This window comes from Pristiophorus japonicus, chromosome 11, assembly GCF_044704955.1.
Source record: "Pristiophorus japonicus isolate sPriJap1 chromosome 11, sPriJap1.hap1, whole genome shotgun sequence".
In the NCBI taxonomy this organism is placed as follows: Eukaryota; Metazoa; Chordata; class Chondrichthyes; family Pristiophoridae; genus Pristiophorus; species Pristiophorus japonicus.
This window is the reverse complement of record NC_091987.1, coordinates 160807491-160834114: the sequence shown is the minus strand read 5'-3', so window position 1 is coordinate 160834114 and position 26624 is coordinate 160807491. Positions and strand designations below refer to the sequence as shown.

General features: G+C 51.3%; 1 protein-coding gene across 3 annotated transcripts in view; it reads left to right on the top strand.

The window, feature by feature from the left end:
• The window catches only part of tespa1 (thymocyte expressed, positive selection associated 1), a 235133-nt gene that overhangs the window by 112717 nt on the left and 95792 nt on the right, over window positions 1–26624 (top strand). For 2 of the 3 annotated variants that reach the window (XM_070894212.1, XM_070894211.1), the window contains exons 7-9: window positions 18011–18050; window positions 19878–19937; window positions 25599–25694. In XM_070894212.1, the coding sequence (XP_070750313.1) occupies window positions 18011–18050; window positions 19878–19937; window positions 25599–25694 (196 nt within the window). The remainder of the gene's footprint in view (window positions 1–18010; window positions 18051–19877; window positions 19938–25598; window positions 25695–26624) is intronic. The other variant, XM_070894214.1, reaches the window with a different exon arrangement.

The following is a 26624-nucleotide window of genomic DNA, read 5'->3' as shown; positions in this document are numbered from 1 at the left end:
ACAGGAGAATCTCCCTGCTATCAGTCACTGGGAAAGTTGTCGCTAGAGTCCTCCTCAATCGTCTTCTCCCTGTGGCCGAGGAGCTCCTCCCGGAGTCACAGTGCGGATTTCATCCCCTACGGGGCACAACGGACATGATCTTTGCAGCGAGACAGCTGCAGGAAAAATGCAGGGAACAGCGCCAGCCCTTATACAGGGCGTTTTTCGTTCTTAAGAAGGCCTTTGACACTGTCAATCGTGAGGGTCTATGGAGCGTCCTCCTCCTTTTCGGATGTCCCCAAAAGTTTGTCAACATTCTTCGCCTACTCCACGATGACATGCAGGCCAGTGATCCTTACCAACGGATCCATCACAGACCCAATCCACGTCCGGACCGAGGTCAAACAGGGCTGTGTCATCGCTCCAACCCTCTTCTCAATCTTCATCGCTGCCATGCTCCACCTCACAGTCAACAAGCTGGAGTGAAACTAAACTACAGAACCAGTGGGAAGCTGCTTAACCTACGCCACTTCCAGGCCAGGTCCAAGATCACCCCAGCCTCTGTCGTCGAGCTACAGTATGTGGACGACGCCTGCATCTGCGCACATACAGAGGCTGAACTCCAGGATATCGTCGATGTATTCACCGAGGCATACGAAAGCATGGGCCTTACGCTTAACATCCATAAGACAAAGGTCCTCCACCAGCCTGTCCTCGCTGCACAGCACTGCCCCCCAGTCATTAAGATTCACGGCGTGGCCCTGGACAACATGGACCATTTCCCATACCTCGGCAGCCTCTTATCAACAAAAGCAGCCATTGATGCGTAGATTCAACACCGCCTCCAGTACGCCAGTGCAGCCTTCGGCCGCCTGAGGAAAAGAGTGTTCGAAAACCAGGCCCTCAGATTTAGCACCAAGCTCATGGTCTACAGGGCTGTAGTAATACCCGCCCTCCTATATGGATCAGAGGCATGGACAATGTACAGAAGACACCTCAAGTTGCTGGAGATATATCACCAATGATGTCTCCGCAAGATCCTGCAAATCCTCTGGGAGGACAGGCGCACCAACATCAGTGTCCTCGACCAGGCCAACATCCCCAGCATTGAAGCACTAACCACACTCGATCAGCTTCGTTGGGCAGGCCACATAGTTTGCATGTCAGACATGAGAATTCCTAAGCAAATGCTCTATGCAGAGCTCCTTCACAGCAAATGAGCCAAAGATGGGCAGCAGAAATGTTACAAGGACACCCTCAAAGCCTCCCTGGTAAAGTGCGACATTCCCACTGACACCTGGGAGTCCCTGGCCAAAGACCGCCCTAAGTGCAAAAAGTGTATCCGGGAAGGTGCTGAGCACCTCGAGTCTCATCGCAGAGAGCGTGAAGAGTTCAAGCGCAGGCAGCGGAAGGAGCGTGTGGCAAACCAGTCCCACCCCCCACCGCTTCCCTCGGCGAATATCTGTCCTACCTGTGAAAGAGTCTGTGGCTCTTGTGCAGGATTGTTCAGCCATCACAGAACTCACTTCAGGAGTGGAAGCAAGTCTTCCTCAATTCCGAGGGACTACCTATGATGATGACTTGTCCAAGTCTGAAACTTAAATAAAGCCAATTACATAGGTATGAAGGAAGAGTTGGCGAAGGTAGATTGGAAAAATAGATTAAAAGGTATGGCAGTAGATAAGCAGTGGCTAGCATTTAAAGAAATATTTCATAATTCACAACAAAAATACCTTCCATTGAGAAACACGAGCTCCACAGGAAAAGTGATCCATCCGTGGCTAACGAAAGAAGTTAAGGATAGCATTAGATTGAAAGCAGAAGCTTATAATGTTGCAGAGAACAGTAGTAAGCCTGAGGATTGGGAGAGTTTCAGAAACCAGCAAAGGATGACTGAAAAATTGATGAAAAGGGAAAAAATACACTATGAGAGAAAACTAGCAAGAAATATAAAAACTGATTGTAAGAGCTTCTACAAGTATGTAAAAAGGAAGAGTAGCGATAAACATTAGACCCTTAGAGACGGAGGCAGGAGAAATTATTATGGGGTATGAGGAAATGGCAGAAACGTTAAACAAATATTTTGTATCGATCTTCACAGCAGAGGACACAAAAAGCAAACCTAAAATAGTGGGGAACCAAGGGTGTAATGAGGATGAGGAAATGAGTAAATGTGATTACTATAAGTAGAGAAAAAGTGCTAGAGAAACATAGAAACATAGAAACATAGAAAATAGGTGCAGGAGTAGGCCATTCGGCCCTTCTAGCCTGCACCGCCATTCAATGAGTTCATGGCTGAACATTCAACTTCAGTACCCCATTCCTGCTTTCTCGCCATACCCCTTGATCCCCCTAGTAGTAAGGACCTCATCTAACTCCTTTTTGAATATATTTAGTGAATTGGCCTCAACAACTTTCTGTGGTAGAGAATTCCACAGGTTCACCACTCTCTGGGTGAAGAAGTTCCTCCGCATCTCGGTCCTAAATGGCTTACCCCTTATCCTTAGACTGTGACCTCTGGTTCTGGACTTCCCCAATGAATGAGACTAAAAGCCAACAAGTGCCCTGGATCTGACGGCCTACATCTTAGGGTTCTAAAAGGTGGCTACAGAGATAGTGGAGGCATTGGTTTTGATCTTTCAAAATTGCCTAGATTCTGGAACGGTCCCAGTGGATTGGAAGGTAGTAAATGTAACATCGCTATTCAAGAAAGGAGGGAGAGAGAAAACAGGGATCTACAGACCAGTTAACCTGACATCAGTCATCGGGGAAATGCTGTATTCCATTTTTAAGGAAGTGGTAACAGGGCACTTCGATAATCATCACATGATTAGGCAGAGTCAACATGGTTTTATGAAATAAAATTCATGTTTGACAAATTAATTAGAGTTTTTTAAGGATGTAACTAGCAGGGTAGATAAAGGGGAACCAGTGGATGTAGTATATTTGGATTTCCAAAAGACATAAAATAGAAAAACAGAATGTTTTAAATGGTGCGAAACTTTGAAATGTTGGTGTTCAGAGAGATTTGGGTGCAAGAAACATAAAAAGCTAGCATGCAGGTACAGCAAGCAATAAGGGAGGGAAATGGCAGTTTGTCCTTTATTGCAAGGGGTTGTAGTACAAGAGTAAGGATGTCTTGCTTGAATTGTACAGGGCTCTGGTGGGACCTTACCTCGAATACTGTGCACAGTTTGAAGGTGGTGCAACGGAGGTTCATTTGACTGATTCCTGCGATGAGAGGATTGTATCTTGATGAGAGATTGTGTAGAATGGGCCGATACTTTCTGGAATTTAGAACAATGAGAGATGATCACATTGAAACATACAAAATTCTGAGGGGGATTGACAGGGTGAATGCTATGAGGATGTTTCCCCCTGGCTGGAGTGGCTAGAACCAGCGTCACAGTCTCAGGATAAGGGGTCGGCCATTTAGCACTGTGATGAGGAAGAATTTCTTCACTCAGAGGGTTGTGAATCTTTGGAATTCTCTGCTGCAGAGGGCTGTGGATGTTAAGTCTCTGAATATATTCAAGGCTGAGATCGATAGATTTTTGGAGAATCAAGGGATATGGAGATCGGGCGGGAAGGTGGAGTTGAGGTTGATGATCTTATGACCTGATTGAATGGCGGAGCAGGCTTGATGGGCCGTAGGATGCTCCAATTTCCTATGTTCTTATTGATATCTTCCTGCAGTCTACAGCTTTCTTCTTCATTATCAACCCGACGGTCAATTTTTGCATCATACTTCTTAATCATTATCCCAGATTCAAGTCCAAGTCATTGATATTATTGTGTTCCTAACACAGGTGAGACTGCACACAGGGAGGTTAAAGTAACAGTGACTTCAGTCTTTATTAAGACACTCCAGAGTGAGGAACAGGCCTTAGGGGCCGGCTTATATACAGTGCTCCCAAGGGATGCTGGGATCCCTTGGGACTTCAGGGGATGAGCTCCCTGGTGGCTGAACATGGGAGTGCATGCTTTACAGATACACAACATCACATCCCCCCAAAGTCAAAGTGAAAACTGTAAAGTCCTGTCCCCTCAGTACAGATTCACACGAGGCATGTAGTGAAGTCAAGGTCACTCTGGACCTGCACCTTTATTTCACAGCTCTGGAATGATGCACTTGCCTGAGACCTGTCCTTATATACCTGTCTCTTGCAAGTGCACCCCTGGTGGTAAGGTATGCTGGTGGTTACAGGTCATATCTTATTACAGTCATGTATAGCATGTTAGGATACAGTTATATATAATAATGTAAGATACATGACATCACCCTCCCCCAAGGTCTTATTGTCTTTATAGGTTCAGTCTCTCAGGTGGTCTACGCTCTCGCGTGGAGCGTTTGAGTTGTGGTTCAGTTGTTTGCCTTGGTGTCTGTTTTTCTTTGGGTGTGGTTGCTGGTATCTCGCCTGGGCTGTCTGTTGGGATTGCCCTTTCCTCAGGTTGTTCCCTCTGTCTGTCCACCAGGTGTGGTGCGAGTTCCACATTGTAGTCTGCCTCTGGTTCCGCAGTGTTGTTGGTAAATCTGCTTTTGACTTGGTCTACATGCCTCCGACAGGTTTTGCCATTGTTCATTTGTACTACCAGTAGCCTGTTTCCTTCCTTGCCCGTTACTGTCCCTGCAAGCCATTTGGGACCCCTGCCATAGTTTAATACAAACACTTTGTCCCCTATCTCATTCCATCTCCCCCTCGAATTTCTGTCATGGTACTCAGTCAACTTACGGCGCTTTGCCTCAACGATTTCGTGCATGTCTGGGAGAATTAATGAGAGCCTTGTTTTTAAAGTTCTTTTCATCAACAGTTGCGCGGGGGGGGATCCCAGTCAGTGAGTGCGGACGAGATCTGTATGCCAGCAGCATTCACGACAGGCGACCCTGCAGCGTGGGACCTTGGATTTTAAGCATGCCTTGTTTAATGATTTGCACTGCTCTCTCCACCTGGCCGTTGGAGGCCGGCTTGAATGGTGCCGTCTTGATGTGATTTATGCTGTGGTCAATTATAAAGTCTTGGAATTCTGCGCTGGTGAAGCACGGACCATTGTCACTGACCAATATGTCAGGGATTCCGTGCGTTGCAAACATGGTTGCGAGGCTCTCCACAGTGGTGGAAGTTGTGCTCGAGTTTAAAATGGTGCATTCGATCCACTTTGAAAATGCATCTACAACTACGAGGAACATTTTGCCCATGAATGGGCCCGCATAGTCTACGTGCACCCGCGACCACGGTTTGGTAGGCCAGGGCCAGGGGCTCAGTGGAGCCTCCCTGGGGGCATTGCTGAGTTGGGCACAAATGGTGCACCTTCAGACGCAGAGCTCCAAGTCCGTATCAATACCAGGCCACCAGACGTGGGATCTGGCTATGGCCTTCATGAGAACGATCCCCGGGTGCTCGCGGTGGAGCTCCCGGACAAATGCCTCTCTGCCTCGCAGAGGCATGACTACTCGGCTGCCCCACATCAGGCAGTCTGCTTGTAGTGATAGCTCATGCATGCGCCTGTGAAAGGATTTTAATTCCTCGGGGCAGGCATCGTGAGCCTCTGCCCAGTCACCGGTTAGGACACTTCTTTTTACCTGGGGATATTGTGGGGTCGCTGGCCGTCCAGGCTCTGATTTGGCGAGACGTCATGGGCGAACCTGTGGACTCAAAGGCATTGATTGCCATGACTATCTCACAGTCCTGTTCATCAGACCCTTCTGTGGTCGCCAGGGGTAGCCTGCTGAGCGTGTCGGCACAGTTGTCTGTGCCTGGTCTGTGCCTTATTGTGTAGTCGTAGGATGCCAACATGAGTGCCCACCGTTGAATTGGCGTCGAGGCGTTGGCGTTTATTGCCTTGCTCTCGGATAGGAGGGACGTGAGGGGCTTGTGGTCAGTTTGTAATGCGAACTTGGCCCCAAAAAGGTATTGGTGCATCTTTTTGACACCGTACACGCACGCGAGCGCCTCCTTCTCTACCATTCCGTACCCGCGCTCCGCCCGCGAAAGTGACCTGGAGGCATAAGCTATGGGTTGTAATTTGCCCGCACTATTGACATGTTGCAAAACGCACCCGACCCCATGCACTGACGCATTGCATGTGAGAACTAGCTTTTTACCTGGGTCAAAGAAAGTCAAAACACTGTTGGAACACAGAAGGTTGCGTGCCTTTTTGAAGGCGCGTTCCTGGGCGTCCCCCCAAAACCAATCGCACCCCTTCCTGAGTAGCACGTGGAGAGGCTCCAGCAGCGTGCTTAAGTTCTGCATAAAGTTCCCAAAGTAATTGAGTTGCCCGAGAAAGGCGCGCAGTTCTGAGACATTCCAGGGCCTGGGTGCCAGGCGAACTGCTTCTGTTTTGGACTCTGTTGGGCGGATTCCATCAGCGGCAATCCTTCTGCCCAAAAATTCAACCTCAGGTGCGAGAAAGAGGCACTTGGATTTCTTGACTTGCAGGCCTACCCGATCCAACCGCTTTAGTACTTCCTCCAAATTACGGAGATGGGAGTCGGTGTCCCTGCCCGTGATAAGTATGTCGTCTTGAAATACAACCGTCCCCGGGATGGACTTGAGCAGACTCTCCATGTTGCGCTGGAATATGGCATCTGCCGACCTGATGCCGAATGGGCATCGATTGTACATGAAAAGGCCTCGATGTGTGTTGATGGTGGTGAGTAGCTTGGATTCCTCGGTCAATTCTTGCGTCATATACGCAGATGTGAGGTCTAATTTTGAGAAAAGTTTACCTCCAGCCAATGTGGCAAATAAGTCCTCCGCTCTGGGCAGCGGGTACTGGTCCTGTAGGGAGACTCTGTTTATGGTAGATTTGTAGTCCCCACAGATTCGTATGGATCCATCAGGCTTCATGACTGGGACGATGGGACTTGCCCAGTCGCTAAATTCCAAAGGTGATATAATGCCTCCCCGCAGAAGCCTGTCTAGTTCGTGTTCAATCTTTTCCCTCAACACATAGGGTACAGCTCTGGCCTTGTGATGGACCGGTCTAGCATCCTGTGTAATTAGATTTTGACTTTGGCCCCTTTGAAAGTGCCCACACCTGGCTGAAAGAGACGTTCAAATCGCTTTATAACTGTTGAGCAGGAGGTCCGTTCCTCCAATGACATGGCATGGACATCATCCCATTTCCAGTTTAGTTTTGCCAGCCAGTTTCTCCCCAGCAGTGCTGGGGGTCTCCGGGTACAATCCACGGGGAAGTCAGTTCACTGTCCCTTTATGTGTGACAGAGAGCATGGCGCTGCCGAGGACTGGTAGGATTTCTTTGGAATAGGTCCTTTGTGTGGTGTCGACCGTTGTGAGTTTTGGTCTGTCTCTTTTATGCGGCCACAGTTGTTCAAATTGTTGAGTGCCCATGAGAGATTGACTCGCTCCCGTATCCAGCTCAATGTTGACAGATATCCCGTTGAGTAGGAGCCTCATCATTATAGGAGGCATCCTGTTGTAGGAGCAGTGGCCATTGATCATGTTGACCCGCTGTACATGGTGTCCCGGGTACTGTCTCCACCATCTTCTGGTCCGCTTTCCGACCTATCCGATTCGTATACCAGCCGAGCTGCCGTTTCTTTGCACATGCGGGCCAAATGCCCTGTATATTCACAATTTCTGCAAACAGCCTGCTGAAATCGACATCCCCTTGATGAGTGCCCACCCCCACACCTCCAGCACAGACCTGTTCCATTGTTTAAAGTGTTCCCAAAGAATGAGCTGCGTCGAGCGGATCTCTCTTGAGCTTCTCTCAGTTTGTAGTTGATTGTTCACATTGTGGGTTGATGAGGTGTGAACGCCGTTTCTGTGGCCCTTGATGGCTTCTGCCTGCTGTCAAGAGCCTGTTCTCCTGGTTTTGTCTTGTTTAGTGCTGTGAACTTCTTGTTCCGATATTTCGTTATTTGTCGTACCTGCATTGTAAATCAACCTCGTTTTTTCTTCACCTACTAAGAATGTTTGTGCAACCAGTGCTGTTGCCTCTAAGGTGAGGTTCTTGGTCTCTATGAGCTTTTGGAATATGCCTGCGTGGCCTATTCCTTCAATGAAAAAGTCTCTCAGCATTTCTCTCCTCAGTTCATCGGAGAACTCACATAAACTAGCCAACCTCCGAAGTTCCGCCACGAAGTCGGGTATGCTCTGGCCCACACAGCATCTGTAGTTGTAGAACCTGTGTCTGGCCATGTGTAGGCTGCTGGCTGGCTTCAGGTGGTCTCTTGCCAGTGTGCTCAATTCTTCAAACGACTTGCTTGCTGGTTTCTCGGGTGCCAACAGATCCTCCATTAAAGCGTATGTTTTCGAGCCACAGCTGGTCAAGAGATGGGCTCTTCTCTTGTCTGCCTTATCATCGCCTAACCAGTCTTTGGTTACAAAGCTTTGCTGGAGCCTTTCGATAAAGTCCTCCCAATTGTCTCCCGCATTGTACTTTTCATCTGATCCGTTGTTCGCCATTCTGTGGATTCTGTAATCCCATAACTCGTCGCTACTGTAAAGTCCTGTCCCCTCAGTACAGATTCACACGAGGCATGTAGTGAAGTCAAGGTCACTCTGGACCTGCACCTTTATTTCACAGCTCTGGAATGCTGCATTTGCCTGAGACCTGTCCTTATATACCTGTCTCTTGCAAGTGCACCCCTGGTGGTAAGGTATGCTGGTGGTTACAGGTCATATCTTATTACAGTCATGTATAGCATGTTAGGATACAGTTATATATAACAATGTAAGATACATGACAAAAACTATTTACAAGGTGAGGCAGTCGGGAGCCTTTCTTTCCCTGGTGCACCACCTCGGTACAAATGTCTGTTCTGGTGTGTTGGCTGTGCCCTCGCTGGGCTGGCGTGTTGTTGGCCCTGCAGGACTGCTGGGTGAGCCTGGCCTTACTGGGCTGTTGGGCATGATGGGTTCAATTTCCTGGTCCTGGGTGGTGTTGTTGATCCTTTGGTTGTGTGTTGTGGGCTCGAAAAAGGTGGTGTCTGCTGTGGGTTGTTCAGGGCAGTCTGTGAACCGCAGCCTCGTTTGATCCAGGTGCTTTCTGCAAATGTGTCCATTGTTTAGTTTGACTACAAACACCCTACTCCCTTCTTTAGCAATCCACTTGGGACCATGTCCATAGTTTAGCACATACACAGGGTCAATCAGATCAATTTCCCGTGACACAGTGGCACGACCATAAGAATATAAGAACATAAGAATTAGGAACAGGAGTAGGCCATCTAGCCCCTCGAGCCTGCTCCGCCATTCAATAAGATCATGGCTGATCTGGCCGTGGACTCAGCTCCACTTACCCGCCCTCTCCCCGTAACCCTTAATTCCCTTATTGGTTAAAGATCGATCTATCTGTGACTTGAATACATTCAATGAGTTAGCATCAACTGCTTCCTTGGGCAGAGAATTCCACAGATTCACAACCCTCTGGGAGAAGAAATTCCTTCACAACTCGGTTTTAAATTGGCTCCCCCGTATTTTGAGGCTGTGCCCCCTAGTTCTCATCTCCCCTACCAGTGGAAACAACCTCTCTGCCTCTATCTTGTCTATCCCTTTCATGATTTTAAATGTTTCTATAAAATCACCCCTCATCCTTCTGAACTCCAACGAGTAAAGACCCAGTCTACTCAATCTATCATCATAAGGTAACCCCCTCATCTCCGGAATCAGCCTAGTGAATCGTCTCCAAAGCCAGTATATCCTTCCTTAAGTAAGGTGACCAAAACTGCACGCAGTACTCCAAGTGCAGCCTCACCAATACCCTATACAGTTGCGGCAGGACCTCCCTGCTTTTGTACTCCATCCCTCTCGCAATGATGGCCAACATTCCATTCGCCTTCCTGATTACCTGCTGCAGCTGCAAACTAACTTTTTGGGATTCATGCACAAGGACCCCCAGGTCCCTCTGCACCTCAGCATGTTGTAATTTCTCCCCATTCAAATAATATTTCCTTTTACTGTTTTTTTTCCCAAGGTGGATGACCTCACACTTTCCGACATTGTATTCCATCTGCCAAACCTTCGCCCATTCGCTTAAACTATCCAAATCTCTTTACAGCCTCTCTGTGTCCTCTACACAACCCGCTTTCCCACTAATCTTAGTGTCTTCTGCAAATTTTGTTACACTACACTCTGTCCCCTCTTCCAGGTCATCTATGTACATTGTAAACATTTGTGGTTCCAGCACCGATCCCTGTGGCACACCACTAACCACCGATTTCCAACCCGAAAAGGACCCATTTATCCCGACTCTCTGCTTTCTGTTTGCCAGCCAATTCTATATCCATGCTAATACATTTCCTCTGACTCCACGTACCTCTATCTTCTGCAGTAACCTTTTGTGTGGCACCTTATCGAATGCCTTTTGGAAATCTAAATACACCACATCCATCGGTACACCTCTAACCACCATGCTCATTATATCCTCAAAGAATTCCAATAAATTAGTTAAACATGATTTCCCCTTCATGAATCCATGTTGCGTCTGCTTGATTGCACTATTCCTATCTAGATGTCCCGCTATTTCTTCCTTAATGATAGCTTCAAGCATTTTCCCCACTACAGATGTTAAACTAACCGGCCTATAGTTACCTGCCTTTTGTCTGCCCCCTTTTTTAAACAGAGGCGTTACTTTAGCTGCTTTCCAAACCGCTGGTACCTCCCCAGAGTCCAGAAAATGTTGGTAGATTATAACAAATGCATCTGCTATAACTTCCGCCATCTCTTTTAATACCCTGGGATGCATTTCATCAGGACCAGGGGACTTGTCTACTTTGAGTCCCATTAGCCTGTCCAACACTACCCCCCTAGTGATAGTGATTGTCTCAAGGTCCTCCCTTCCCACATTCCTGTGACCAGCAATTTTTGGCATGGTTTTTGTGTCTTCCACTGTGAAGACCGAAGCAAAATAATTGTTTAAGGTCTCAGCCATTTCCACATTTCCCATTATTAAATCCCCCTTTTCATCTTCTAAGGGACCAACATTTACATTTTACGTTTACATTTTGTTGCTGCCGCCTGATCTCTACCTGATCATACAGGTTGGGGTGAACCAGCGAGAGTCTGATTTTAAGTGTCCTTTTCATGAGTATCTCAGCCGGGGGCACCCCTGTGAGTGAGTGGGGTCTCGTGCGATAGCTGAGCAGTACTCGGGACAGGCGGGTTTAGAGGGAGCCTTCTATGACTCGTTTAAGGCTCTGTTTGATTGTTTGTACTGCCTGCTCTGCCTGCCCATTGGAGGCTTGTTTAAACGGGGCCGAGGTGACATGTTTGATCCCATTGCGGGTCATGAATTCTTTAAATTCGGCACTGGTGAAACATGGCCCGTTGTCACTGACCAGTATGTCAGGCAGGCCGTGGGTTGCAAACATGGCCCTCAGGCTTTCAATGGTGGCGGTGGCGGTGCTTCCCGACATTATTTCACATTCAATCCATTTTGAAAAAGCATTCACCACCACCAGGAACATTTTACCAAGAAACAGGCCTGAATAGTCGACATGGATCCTCGACCATGGTCTGGAGGGCCAGGACCACAAACATAGTGGTGCCTTTCTGGGCGCGTTGCTCAACTGAGCACACACTCTGCATTGCTGTACACAGAACTCGAAGTCAGAGTCGATACGGGGCCACCACATGTGGGATCTGGCTATCACTTTCATCATTAGTATACCCGGGTGTGAGCTGTGGAGATCTGAGATGAACGTCTCCCTGCCCTATTTGAGTAGCACTACGCGGTTACCCCACAACAGGCAGTCTGCCTGAATGGACAGCTCGTCCTTTCGCCGCTGGAATGGCTTGATTAGCTCTTGCAGTTAAACGGGGATGCTGGCCCAGCTCCCATGCAGCATACAGTTTTTTTACTAGGGACAGCAGAGGATCTTGCTGGCCATGACAGGTGATTTATCATTTTCAAATGCTTCCATGACCATCAACAAGTCTGCGGGCTACGCCACCATCAACAAGTTTGCAGGTTGCGCCAGTTCCACCCCCGCGGTGGGCAATGGTAGCCGACTGAGAGCATCCGCACAGTTTTTGGTGCCTGGCCTGTGGCGGATTGTATAGTTATACGCTGATAGCACGAGTGCCCACCTTTGTATGCGGGCTGAGGCATTAGTATTTATCCCCTTGTTTTCAGCGAACAGCGATATGAGGGGTTTGTGATCGGTTTCCAGCTCAAATTTGAGGCCAAACAGGTACTGATGCATTTTCTTTGCCCCGAACACACACTCTAATGCCTCTTTCTCAATCATGCTGTCGGCCCTCTCGTCCTTAGACAAGCTCCTGGAGGAATAGGCGACAGGATGCAACTTCCCTTCAACGTTAGCTTGTTGTAATACACACCCGACTCCATATGACGACACATCACATGCTTGCACAAGTCTTTTACACGGGTTATCCAATACAAGCAGCTTGTTGGAGCATAAAATGTTGCTGGCTTTCTCAAAAGCAATTACTTGGTTTTTTCCGCATACCCAATTCTCATCTTTACGCAATAGCACATGTAGGGGCTCTAAGAGGGTGCTTAACCCTGGTAGGAAGTTACCAAAATAGTTGAGGAGTCCCAGGAACGACCGCAGCTCTGTGACGTTCTGTGGCCTGGGCGCATTCCTGATAGCCTCTGTTTTGGCGTCTGTGGGCCGAATGCCGTCCACCGCAATCTTTCTCCCCCAAAACTCCACTTCTGTTGCCATGAAGACGCATTTCGACCTCTTCAGCCACAGCCCTACCCAATCCAGTCACTGGAGGACCTTCTCCAGGTTTTGTTGGTGCTCGACGGTGTCCCGATCCGTGACCAATATGTCGTCCTGAAAAACCACCATGCATGGTACCGACTTGAGTAGGCTCTCCATGTTTCTCTGGAAGATCGCTGCAGCGAATTCCAAACGGGCCAAAGTCAGGTCGAGCTTGGTGAACATCTTGCCTCCTGCCAGCATCACAAATAGGTCGTCTGCCTTAGGTAGCGGGTATTGGTCCTGCAGCGAGAAACGATTAATAGTTACTTTATAATCGCCGCAAATCCTGACCGTGCCATCACTTTTGAGTACTGGAACTATCGGGCTGGCCCACTCGCTGAATTCCACTGGGGAGATGATGCCCTCGCGTTGCAGCCTGTCCAGCTCGATTCCCACTCTCTCCCTCATCATGTGAGGTACCGCTCGCGCCTTGTGGTGAATGAGTCGTGCCTCTGGGACCAAGTGGATCTGCGCCTTCACCCTGGAAAAGTTTCCAGTGCCTGGCTCAAAAAGGGAAGGAAATTTGTTAAGAACCTGGGTACATGAGGCCTCAACGAATGTGATAGCGCTCGGATGTCATCCCAGTTCCAGCGGATTTTGCCCAGCCAGCTCCTTCCAAGCAGTGTGGGGCCATCGCCCGGGACAATCCAGAGTTGCAGTTCGTGCACCATGCCCTCGTAGGTGACCTTGACCATGGCGCTGCCCAGGACAGTGATGAGCTCTTTGGTATACGTTCTCAGTTTCGTTTGGATGGTGCTCAGGGCTGGTCTGAGTGCCTTGTTGCACCACAGTCTCTCAAACATCTTTTTACTCATGATGGATTGGCTAGCGCCAGTATCCAGTTCCATGGCTATAGGTAAGCCATTCAATTTTACATTTCGCATTACAGGTGGACATTTCATCGAAAATGTGTGCACCCCGTGTACTTCAGCATCTGCCTCCTCTCTCTGAGGCTCGAAATTGCTTTGATCCACCATGGACCGATCTTCTTCTGCCACGTGGTGGTTAGCAGGTTTTGCAGAGCTTACAGCTCATCTGCAAATTCATTGGAGGTGCTCCATTGTTCCACAGCTCTTGCCAACATACCCTTTGAAGCGGCATGAATAAGCTGAATGGAAGCCTCCACAACGCCAACAAGGTGTGAATTGCCTTGCATTCATCCTTTGTTGCGGACTCTGAGTCATCTGGGTCACCTGAGGCCTGCTGGCAGTTGCAGACTTGTGGCTTCTGCCCTGTACAATTCTGCTCGCAAACACAGTTCCAGTTAATTTATGAACATTGCTAGCACTTGTGTGCTGAGAGATTTGTTTGGTGTTATCACTGGTGGACAGAAATGCCTGCGCTATCGCAATTACCTTATTGAGGGTCGGTGTCTCTACAGTCAAAAGTTTTCGTAGGATGGTCTCATGGCCAATGCCCAGTACAAAAAAGTCTCTGAGTATCTGCTCCAGGTAGCCATCAAACTCACATTGTCCTGCAAGTTGCCTTAGCTCGGCGACGTTGCTGGCCACTTCCTGACCTTCAGATCGCTGGCACGTGTTGAACCGATACCTCGCTATCAGCACGCTCTCCCTCGGGTTAAGATGCTCCCGAACCAGTGTACACAGCTCCTCATATGAATTATCTGTGGGTTTCACCTGAGCCAGAAGATTCTTCATGAGGCTGTCGGTTGGTGCCCCGCAGACCGTGAGGAGGACCGCTCTCCTTTTTGCAGCGCTTCCTTCTCCATTCAGCTCATTGGCTACAAAGTACTGATCTAGCCATTCGACATAGGCTTCACAGTCCTTACCCTCCAAGGACTTCTCCAGGATGCTCACAGTTTGCTGCATCTTTGCATTGGATTCATATCCTCGTCACCAGTTATTGTGTTCCTAACACAGATGAGGCTGCACACAGGGAGTGAGGAACAGGCCTTAGGGGGCCAGCTTATATACAGTGCTCCCAAGGGATGTTGGGATCCCTTGGGACTTCAGGGGATGCTCTCCCTGGTGACGGAACATGGGAGTGCATGCTTTACAGATATACAACAGATTATATACTACAAAAAGCAAGTGACCTAGTACTGAGCCCTGCAGAACCCCACTGGAAACATCCTTCCAGTCACAAAAACACCCATCAACTATTACCGTTTACTTCCTGCCTCTGAGCCAATTTTGGATCCAACTTGCTACTTTGCCATGGATTCAATGGGCTGTTATGTTCGTGACCAGTCTGCCCTGTGGGACCTTATCAAAAGGTTTGCAAAAATTCACATACACTACATCGTACACGCTACCCTCATCGACCCTCCTTGATACCTCCTCAAAAAATGCAATTGTTAATCAGACCTGCGCTTAAGAGATCCATGCTGACTGTGCTTGATTAATCTGTGTCTTTCTAAATGAAGATTTATCCTGTCCGTCAGGAGTTTTTCCAATAATTTCCCCACCACTGAGGTTAGGCTGACTGGTCTGTAGTTACTCGGTCTATCCCTTTCTCCATTTTTAAACAAAGGTACCACATTAGCAGTCCACCAGTTCTCCGGCACCACACCTGTAGCCAGAGAGAATTGGAAAATGATGGTCAGAGCCTCTGCTATTTCCTCGTTTGCTTCTTAAAAGCCTGGGATACATTTCATCTGGGCCTGGGGATTTATCCACTTTCAATGCAGTTAAACCCCTTAATACTTCCTCTCTCACTATGTTTTTTTCATCTAATATTTCACACTCCTCCTCCTCGATAGTTATGTCTGTATCGCCCCTCTCTTTTGTGAAAACAGACGCAAAGTATTCATTAAGAACCATACCCATATCTTCTGCCTCCACACACAGATTACCTTTAAGTTCTCCAATAGGTCCCACTCTTTCTCTAGTTATCCTCTTGCTCCAAATATATTTATAAAACATCTTTGGGTTTTCCTTGATGTTACTTGCCAAAATGTTTTCATGCTCTCTCTTTGCTTTCCTAATTTACTTTTTAATTTCACCCCTGCACTTTCTATACTCCTCTGGAGTTATTGCAGTAGTGAGCTCTCGGTATCTGTCATAAGCCTCCCTTTTTTTATCCTACCCTGTATGTCCTTTGACATCCGGGGCTCTAGATTTTTTAGTCTACCTTTTTTCTTTAAGGGAACGTACTTGCTCTGAACCCTCCGAATCTCCTCATTGAATGCTTCCCACTGCTCTGACACTGATTTACCTTCAAGCTGTTTCCAGTCCACTTTGGCTAAATCACCTCTCAGCTTATCAAAATTGACTTTCCCCCAATTGAGAACTTTTATTCCTGGTCTATCCTTGTCCTTTTCCAGAACTACATTAAATCTATGAATTATGATCACTAACCAAAATGCTGTCCCACTGATACCCCTACCACCTGCCCATCTTCATTTCCTAAAACTAAGTCCAGAACGGCCCCCTCCCTTGTTGGGCTTGTTACATACTGGATAAAGAAGTCCTCCTGAAAGTATTTTCGGAATTCTGCACTCTCTGTACCATACACACTACCTTTTTCCCAGTTAATATTAGGGTAGTTGAAATCTCTTACTATTACTACCCTATAGTTTTTACACTTCGCAGCAATTTGCCCACATATTTGTTCTTCTGTCTCCCTCTGACTGTTTGGGAGTCTATAGTACACTCCCAGTAGTGTGATCGCCCCTTTTTTGTTCTTCAGTCCGACCCATAATGCCTCGCTTGATGACCCCTCTAACATATCATCCCTTCTCACAGCTGTAATTGTATCTTGAACCAATATTACGATCCCACTCCTTTTTACCCACCTCTCTATCCCGTCTGAAGACCCTGTAACCAGGAATGTTGAGCTGCCATACCTGCCCTTCTTTCAGCCATGTCTCAGTAATAGCTATAATATCGTACTCCCAAGTGTCAATCTGTGCTGTCAGCTCATCTGCCTGATTCCCTATACTCCTTACATTGAAGTATATACCAGTTAGTACTGCCAAACTCCCCTGTTGACAATTATCTAGCCCTTGTTTCTCTGTTCCAAATTCACTTCCTCCTTGTTTGTTTTCCAATTCCAGCTTTGCTTCTCTCCCCACTGAATATATTCTCTGGTTCCCATCCCCATGCCTAGCTAGTTTAAACCCTCCCCAACAGCACAAGCAAACCCTCTTGTGAGGATACTGGACCCGGCTCTGTTGAGGTGTAACCCGTCCGGCTTGTACAGATCTCACCTCCCCCAGAAGCGGTCCCAATGCCTCAAGAATCTAAAGCCCTCCCGCCTGCAACATCTCTCCAGCCACGCATTCATCTGCTCTATCCTCCTATTTCTGTATTCACTAGCTCGTGGCACCAGCAGTAACCCGGAGATTGCTACCTTTGAGGTCCTGCTTTTTAATCTCTCTCCTAGCTCCATGAACTCTGCCTGCAGGGCCTCATCCCTCTTTCTACCTATGTTATCGGTCCCGATATGGACCATGACCTCTGGCTGTTCACCCTCTCCCCGCAGAATGCCCTGCAGCCGCTCTGTGACATCCTTGACCCTGGAACCAGAAAGGCAACATACCATCCTGGAGTCACGTCTGCAGCCGCAGAAAGACCTGTCTGCACCCCTGACTATCGGTTCCCCTGCCACTATTACTCTTCCTCTCTTCCTCCCTCCCCCAACCCCCGCCGTGCAGCTGAGCCACCTGTGGTGCCGTGGTCTTGGATGTGGCTGCACTCCTCAGAGAAACCATCACCCCCATCGGTACTCAGAATGGAGGACTGGTTGGAGAGTGAGATGCACTCAGGGGATTCCTGCACTGGCCTGGTTTACCCCCTCTCTCTGGTGGTCATCCATTCCCTCTCTCCATGCACATTCTTAAACTGTGGGGAGACCACCTCTGGAGACATTGATGATAATCTGTAAGCCAAGTTACGATCGCCTATAATTGGGCAAAAGCAAAATACTGCGGGTGCTGGAAATCTGAAATATAAACAGAAAGCGCTTGTAATACTCAGCGTCTCGGCAGTGTGTGCGGAGAGAGACAGAGTTGGTGTATCAGGTTGATCTGCACGTTAACCTGATACACCTCTGTTCCTTTCCCCACAGATGCTGCCTAACCTGCTGACTGTGTCCAGCATCTTGTGTTCTGTGCCTGTAATTGGACAATGCATGAGATTAATGACTGACATTAGTCCCGCCATCCTGACACAGGCCAGGATGTTACAGTGGAGTGAGTCAACCTGTTAACAATGGGTCCAGCAAACTTCCTCCCCCTGCCACATGAGGCTCCTTATTCCAAGGTTTTTCCCAAACACATGGGGAGGACAGGAATTCCAAAAATTAGGCAGAAAGCGAACTGCGTTTTCTCCAATAAGATTGAATGACATTGTGCTCTTTTATCCCCAGCCATCCTGTTACCGAGTCCGACACAGCCAATGACATCACAGTAAGTACAGGCTGCTCCATGCCCCCTGATTATACTCGGTTCTGACCAGCGGGCAATGCTAGGGCTAGAAGCTGTATGAAGTGGTGCCATTATCACTGGGAACCAAGGGAATAGGTGTCAGCTGTGGCTCAGTGGGCAGCACCCTCACCTCTGAGTCAGACGGTGTGGTTTCAAGTCTCACTCCAGGGACTTGAGCACAAAATCTAGGCTGGCACTGCTAGTGCAGTACTGAGGTAGTGCAGCACTGTTGGAGGAGCAGTACTGAGGGAGCACCGCACTGTTGGAGGGGCAGTACTGAAGGAGTGCCAAACTTATGGAGGGGCAGTACTGAGGAAGCGCTGCACAGTCGGAGGGGCAGTACTGAGGGAGTGCAGCACTGTCGGAGGGGCAGTACTGAGGGAGTGCAGCACTGTCGGAGGGGCAGTACTGAGGGAGTGCAGCGCTGTCGGAGGGGCAGTACTGAGGGAGTGCAGCACTGTCAGAGGGGCAGTACTGAGGGAGCGCCACACTGTCGGAGGGGCAGTACTGAGGGAGCGCCGCACTGTCGGAGGGGCAGTACTGAGGGAGCGCCGTACTGTCGGAGGGGCAGTACTGAGGGAGCGCCGCACTGTCGGAGGGGCAGTACTGCGGGAGCGCGCACTGTCGGAGGGGCAGTACTGAGGGAGCGCCGTACTGTCGGAGGGGCAGTACTGAGGGAGCGCCGCACTGTCGGAGGGGCAGTACTGAGGGAGCGCCGCACTGTCGGAGGGTCAGTACTGAGGGAGCGCCGTACTGTCGGAGGGGCAGTACTGAGGGAGCGCCGCACTGTCGGAGGGGCAGTACTGCGGGAGCGCGCACTGTCGGAGGGGCAGTACTGAGGTAGTGCAGCACTGCGGAGGGGCAGTACTGAGGGAGCGCCGCACTGTCAGAGGGGCAGTACTGAGGGAGCGCTGCACTGTCGGAGGGGCAGTACTGAGGGAACGCACACTGTCGGAGGGGCAGTACTGAGGGAGCGCCGCACTGTCGGAGGGGCAGTACTGAGGTAGTGCAGCACTGCGGAGGGGCAGTACTGAGGGAGTGCCGCACTGTTGGAGGGGCAAAGCTGAGGGAGCGCCGCACTGTCGGAGGGGTAGTACTGAGGGAGCGTCACACTGTCAGAGGGGCAGTACTGAGGGAGTGCCGCACTGTCGGAGGGGCAGTACTGAGGGAGCGCTGCACTGTCGGAGGGGTAGTACTGAGGGAGCGTCACACTGTCAGAGGGGCAGTACTGAGGGAGCGCCGCACTGTCGGAGGGGCAGTACTGAGGGAGCGCTGCACTGTCGGAGGGGCAGTACTGAGGGAGCGCTGCACTGTTGGAGTGGCAGTATTGAGGGAGCGCTGCACTGTTGGAGCGGCAATACTGAGGAAGCGCTGCACTATCGGAGTGGCAGTATTGAGGGAGTGCTGCACTGTCGTGGGTGCTGTCTTTCACATGAGACATTAAATTGAGGGTCTGTCTGCTCTCTCAGGTGGATATAAAAGATCTCTGGCACTACTTCAAAGAAGAGCATCAAAGTTCTCCCCGGTGTCCTGGCCAATATTTATCCCTCAACCAGATTATCTGGTCATTATCACATTGCTGTTTGTGGGAGCTTGCTGTTTGCAGATTGATTGCCATGTTTCCTACATTAGAACAGTGACTACGACTCCAGGAGTACTTTATTGGCAGTGTAGCACTTTGAGGAGTCCCGGGGTTGTGAAAGCACCATAGGAATGAGAATGATTCCTTTGATAATTATTACAGTGTGGTAATATTCCTCAGGACTGACATGCAGCGTTTGAAACAATCATTTCTCCCCGTTCTACTAGGACTGAGGACAATGCACGGCGTTTAAGGAGCGTCGAGCACTCGAACACCAGGTGTGAAAGGTCAGGAGAACTTCTTTTCTTCAGGAGTAATGGTCACCTTCCCCGTCGATGATTAGAGGTCCCATCACTCAGCGTCATTCACACACTCATGGTCATTCTCACACAGCACAGGGGGCAGGGGCATTTCGGTGATTCGGGGAAGAGGGTTTAGGGGTTTGGGGATTTGGGAAGGAGGTTAGGGTCAGCAGGGTTAAGGTACTAACAGTTACCCTATCTGTAAACTAACACTGATCCGAGAGGGTGCAGCATGGTGGTAATGTTACTGATCTAATAATCCCGAGGGCTGGACTGATGATCCAGAGACATGAGTTTAAATCCCACCACGGAAGCGGGGGAATTTAAATTCAATTAATTAAATAAAAAGCTAGCATCAGTAATGGTGACCATGAAACTGTCAAAGTTTTGTGAAAAACCATGTGGTTCACTAATGCCCTTTCTGCTGTCCTTACCTGATATCTGACTCCCAACCTACACTTAACTGTGGACTCTTAGCTGCCCTCTGAAAGGGCCCAGCGAGCCACTCACTTTTAGCAAACAGCTACAGAACTGCAACGTTGTGCTCCGGACATGACTCAGCACACCCAGACCAAGGCACCATGCACCCAGCCCAGGCACCGTGCACCCAGCCCAGGGCACCCTGCACCCAGCCCAGGGCACCCTGAACCCTGCACCCAGTCCAGGTCACCCAGCATCCAGCCCAGGGCACCCTGCACCCAGCCCAGGGCAACCAGCACCCAGCCCAACCTGCACCCAGCCCAGGGCGAACCTGCACCCTGCACTCAGCCCAGGGCACCCTGCACCCACCTCAGGGCACCCTGCACCCTGCACTCAGCCCAGGGCACCCTGCACCCAGCCCAGGGCACCCTGCATCCAGCCCAGGGCACCCTGAACCCTGCACCCAGCCCAGGGCACCCTGTACCCTGCACCTAGCCCAGGACACCATGTACCCTGCACCTAGCCCAGGGCACCCAGCACCTAGCCCAGGACACCCTGCACCCAGCCTAGCGCACCCTGCACCCAGCCCAGGGCATCCTGCATCTAGCCCAGGGCACGCTGCACCCTGCACCCAGCCCAGGGCACCCTGCACCCAGCCCAGGGCACTCTGCATACAGCCCAGGGCACCCAGCACCCAGCCCAGGGCACTCTGCACCCAGCCCAGGGCACCCAGCCGAGGCCACGCTGCACACTGCACCCAGCCCAGAGCACCCTGCACCCAGCCCAGGGCACCCTGCATCCAGCCCAGGACACCCTGCACCCAGCCCAGGGCACCCTGCACCCAGTCCAGGACACCCTGCACCCAGCCCAGGGCACCCTGCATCCAGCCCAGGGCACCCTGCACCCAGCCCAGGGTACCCTGCACCCTGCATCCAGCCCAGGGCACCCTGCACTCTGCACCCAGCCCAGGGCACCCTGCATCCAGCCCAGGGCACCCTGCACCCTGCACCCAGCTCAGGGCACCCTGCACCCAGCCCAGGGCACTCTGCACCCAGCCCAGGGCACTGTGCACCCAGCCCAGGGCACACTGCACCCAGCCCAGGGCATTCTGCACCCAGCCCAGGGCACACTGCACTCAGCACCTAGCCCAGGGCACCCTGCACCCAGCACAGGGCACCCTGCACCCTGCACCCTGCACTCTGCAACTAGCCCAGGGCACACTGCACCCAGCCCAGAGCACCCTACACTCAGCACCTAGTCCAGGGCACCGTGCACCCAGCACAGGGCATCCTGCACTCAGCCCAGGGCAGACTGCACCCAGCCCAGAGCACCCTGCACTCAGCACCTAGCCCAGAGCACCCTGCACTCAGCACCTAGCCCAGGGCACCCTGCACCCAGCCCAGGGCACCCTGCACCTAGCCCAGGGCACCCTGTACCCTGCACCTAGCCCAGGGCACCCTGCACCTAGCCCAGGACACCCTGTACCCAGCCCAGCGCACCCTGCACCCAGCCCAGGGCACCCTGCACCCTGCACCCAGCCCAGGTCACCCTGCACCCAGCCCAGGGCACCCTGCACCCTGCACCCAGCCCAGGTCACTCTGCATCCTGCACCCAGCCTAGGGCACCCTGCACCCTGCAACCATCCCAGCCCAGGGCACCCTACACCCTGTAACCATCCCAGCCAAGGGCACCCAGCCCAGCCCAGGGCACCCTGCACCCAGCACAGGGCACCCAGCCCAGCCCAGGGCACCCTGCACCCTGCACCTAGCCCAGGGCACCCTGCACTTAGCCCAGGGCACCCTGCACCCAGCTCAGGGCACCCTGCACCCAGCTCAAGGCACCCAGCACCCAGCCCAGGGCACCATGCACCCTGCACCCAGACCAGGGCACCCTGCACCCTGCAACCTTCCCAGCCAAGGGCACCCAGCCCAGCCCAGGGCACCCTGCACCCTGCAACCAGCCCAGCCCAGGGCACCCTGCACCCAGACCACGGCACCCTGCACCCTGCAACCAGCCCAGCCAAGGGCACCCAGCCCAGCGCAGGGCACCCTGCATTCTGCACCCAGCACACAGCCCAGGGCACCATGCACCCTGCAACTAGCCCAGGGCACACTGCACCCAGCCCAGGGCACACTGCACTCAGCCCAGGGCAGACTGCACCCAGCTCAGGGCACCCTGCACTCAGCACCCAGCCCAGGACACCCTGCACCCAGCCCAGGGCACCCTGCACCCTGCACCTAGCCCAGGGCACCCTGCACCCTGCACCTAGCCCAGGGCACCATGCACCTAGCCCAGGACACCCTGCACCCAGCCCAGGGCATCCTGCACCCAGCCCAGGGCACCAAGCACCCAGCCCAGGGCACCCTGCACCCAGCCCGGGGCACCCTATACCTTGCACCCAGCCCAGGGCACCCTGCACCCAGCCCAGGGCACCCTGCACCCTGCACCCAGACCAGGGCACCCTGCACCCACCCAGGGCACCCTGCACCCAGCCCTGTGCACCCTGCACCCAGCCTTGGGCACCCTGCACCCAGCCCAGGCCACCCTGCACCCTGCACCCAGCCCAGGGCATCCTGCACCCAGCCCAAGGGACCCTGCAACCTGCACCCTGCTCAGGGCACCTCCTATACCCTGCCCAGGCCACGCTGCACCCTGCACCCAGCCCAGGCCACCCTGCACTCTACACGCAGCTCAGAGCACCCTGCACCCAGCCCAGACTACCCTGCACCCTGCACCCAACCCAGGCACCCTGCACTCTGCACCCAGCCTAGGCCACCCTGCAAAGTCCTCCTCACTAATACCCATGGACTTGTGCCAAAATTGGGAGAGCTGTCCCACAGACTAGTCAAGCAACAGCCTAACAATCATACTCACAGAATCAACCCCTTCAGACAGGCCCACCAGGGGTGGCGGCACAGTGGTATACAGTCGGGAGGGAGTGGCTCTGGGAGTCCTCAACATTGACTCCGGACCCCATGAAGTCTCATGGCTTCAGGTCAAACATGGACAAGGAAACCTCCTGCCGATTACCACCTACCACCCTCCCTCAGCTGATGAATCAGTACTCCTCCATGTTGAACACCACTTGGAAGAAGCACTGAGAGTAACAAGGACACAGAATGTTCTCTGGGTGGGACTTCAATGTCCATCACCAAGAGTGGCTTGGTAGCACCACTATTGACCGAACTGGCCAAGTCCTGAAGGACATAGCTGCCAGACTGGGCCTGCAGCCGGTGGTGAGAGAACTAACTCGAGGGAAAAACCTACTTGACCTTGTCCTCACCAATCTACCTGTCACAGATGCATCTGTCCATGACAGCATTGGGAGCAGTGACCACCGCAATCATTGTTGATACGATACCCCGTCAGCACACTGAGGACACCCTCCATCGTGTTGTGTGGCACTACCATCATGCAATAGATTCAGTCGTGAATGGTGGTGGACCATTAAACAACTAATGGGAGGACGAGCCTCCATGAATGTCCCCATCCTCAATGATGGCAGAGCCCAGCACACGGGTGCAAAAGACAAGACCAAAGCCTTTCCAACCAGCTTCAGCCAGAAGTGCCGAGTGGATGATCCATATCGGCTCCTCCTGAGGTCCCCACCATCATAGAATCCAGTCTTCAGCCAATTCGATTCACTCCACGTGATGTCAAGAAATGGCTGAGCGCACTGGATTCAGCAAATGCTATGGGTCCCGACAACATCCCGGCTGTTGTGCTGAAGACTTGTGCTCCAGAACTAGCCGCGCCTCTAGCCAAGCTGTTCCAGTACAGCTACAACACTGGCATCTAACTGACAATGTGGAAAACTACCCAGGTATGTCCTGTCCACAAAAAGCAAGACAAACCCAACCCGGCCAATTACCGCCCCATCAGCCTACTCTCACTCATCAGCAAACTGATGGAAGGTGTCGTCGACCTGCTCACCGATGCTCAGTCTGGGTTCCGCCAGGACCACTCAGCTCCAGACCTCATTACAGCCTTGGTCCAAACATGGACAAAAGAACTGAATTCCTGAGGTGAGGTAAGAGTGACTGCCCTTGACATCAAGGCAGCATTTGACCGAGTGTGGCATCAAGGAGCCCTAGTAAAACTGAAGTCAATGGGAATCAGGGGGAAAACTCTCCACTGGCTGGAGTCATACCCAGCACAAATGAAGATGGTTATGGTGGTTGGAGGTCAATCATCCCAGCCCCAGGACATCGCTGCAGGAGTTCCTCAGGGCAGTGTCCTAGGCCCAACCATCTTCAGTTGCTTCATCAATGACCTTCCCTCCATCATAAGGTCAGAAGTGGGGATGTTCGCTGATGATTGCACAGTGTTCAGTTCCATTCACACTCCTCAGATAACGAAGCAGTCTGTGCCCACATGCAGCAAGACCTGGACAACATTCAGGCTTGGGCTGATAAGTGGCAAGTAACATTCGCACCACACAAGTGCCAGGCAATGACCATCTCCAACAAGCGAGAGTCTAACCATCGCCCCTTAACATTCAATGTCATTACCATCACCGAATCCCCCACCATCAACATCCTGGGGTCACCATTGACCAGAAACTTAACTGGACCAGCCACATAAATACTGTGGCTACAAGAGCAGGTCAGAGGCTGGGTATTCTGCGGCGAGTGTCTCACCTCCTGACTCCCCAAAGCCTTTCCACCATCTACAAGGCACAAGTCAGGAGTGTGATGGAATACTCTCCACTTGCCTGGATGAGTGCAGCTCCAACAACACTCAAGAAGCTCGACACCATCCAGGACAAAGCAGCCCGCTTGATTGACACCCCATCCACCACCTTCAACATTCACTCCCTCCACCACCGGCGCACCGTGGTTGCAGTGTGTACCATCTACAAGATGCACTGCAGCACCTCACCAAGGCTTCTTCGGCAGCACCTCCCAAATCCCTACCACTAAGAAAGACCAGGGCAGTAGGCACATGGGAACACCATCATCTCCAAGTTCCCCTCCAAGTCACACACCATCCTGACTTGGAACTATATCATTGCTGGGTCAAAATCCTGGAACTCCCTCCCTAACAGCACTGTGGGAGCACCTTCACCACACGGACTGCAGCGGTTCAAGAATATAGCTCACCACCACCTTCTTAACGACAATTAGGGATGGGCAAAATATGCCGGCCTTGCCAGCGATGCCGACATCCCGTGAATGAACAAAAAAACTCTGTGTGCTAACACTGAACCTATCTGTTATCATTCAGCAGTTCCCAGGTCAGCAAGGCTCAGCAGATGTTTGAGATGGGCATGAGTAAAGCCTCGACTAGTGCCTCTGATTGGACAATTGGAACTGTTTCCAGGTAAGAGAATGATAACCAGGCCATCTTTTATTTATAATGAGTAATAAGCCTGAATTAATCAAGAATCTAATGGTGGGGGAACAGCTAGCCAACAGTGAGCATTACTTAATTAAATTCGATATCAGGTTTGTTGTTAAGTAAATCACGAACTAAGGTTTTAAATTTAGGCAAGGCGGTCTTCGAGGGATGAGGCAGAAATTGACCACCATAAACTATTAACAGATAAAACTATGGATGAACAGTGGAAGATGTTCAAAGAACTACTTGGTACAATACCAGACATGTACATACCCCTAAAGGGCAAGAGCTCGACTGTGTAATTAAATAACCTGGGTCAACAAGAGAGGTAAATGCAAAGAGCAATCGCGATCCCGTGGCCTGTGGGAGATATAAAGAACAGCGAAGGAGTACAAGAAAAGTGGTAAGTGTTGCAAAAAGGGAAGGCAAGGAAAAGCTGGGGAGGATATCAGTGACAACACTGAAGGGCCTTCGCAGTTGCGGATACGGCTGGTTTCGGAGCAACAATGGCAGCCGCCTTGCTTTCGCTGACCTACGCCGGGCCCCGCGGCAGCCGCCATGTTGGGCAGGTCAGCAAGGCCATCGTTGCCTGAGCTCACTAGAGAAATGATAATGAGGCAGAGCATGACGTCAATCAGTGCATAGGGGAGTGGGCGAGGAAGTGGAGTTGAGACCAAGATCAGATCAGCCATGATCTTATTGAATGGCGGAGCAGGCTCGAGGGGCTGAATGGCTGACTCCTGCTCCTATTTTCTATGTTGTTATGTAACGCTAATGACTCTGTGCTCCATGAGAAGGGACTTCATTGTCTTCCCTATGAAAATAGAGAAGCAGGAGGATTGCACATGTGGCTTTACCAGGATATCGGGCTTCCCCATGGTGCAGGGCGCCATCGACTGTACACACGTGGCT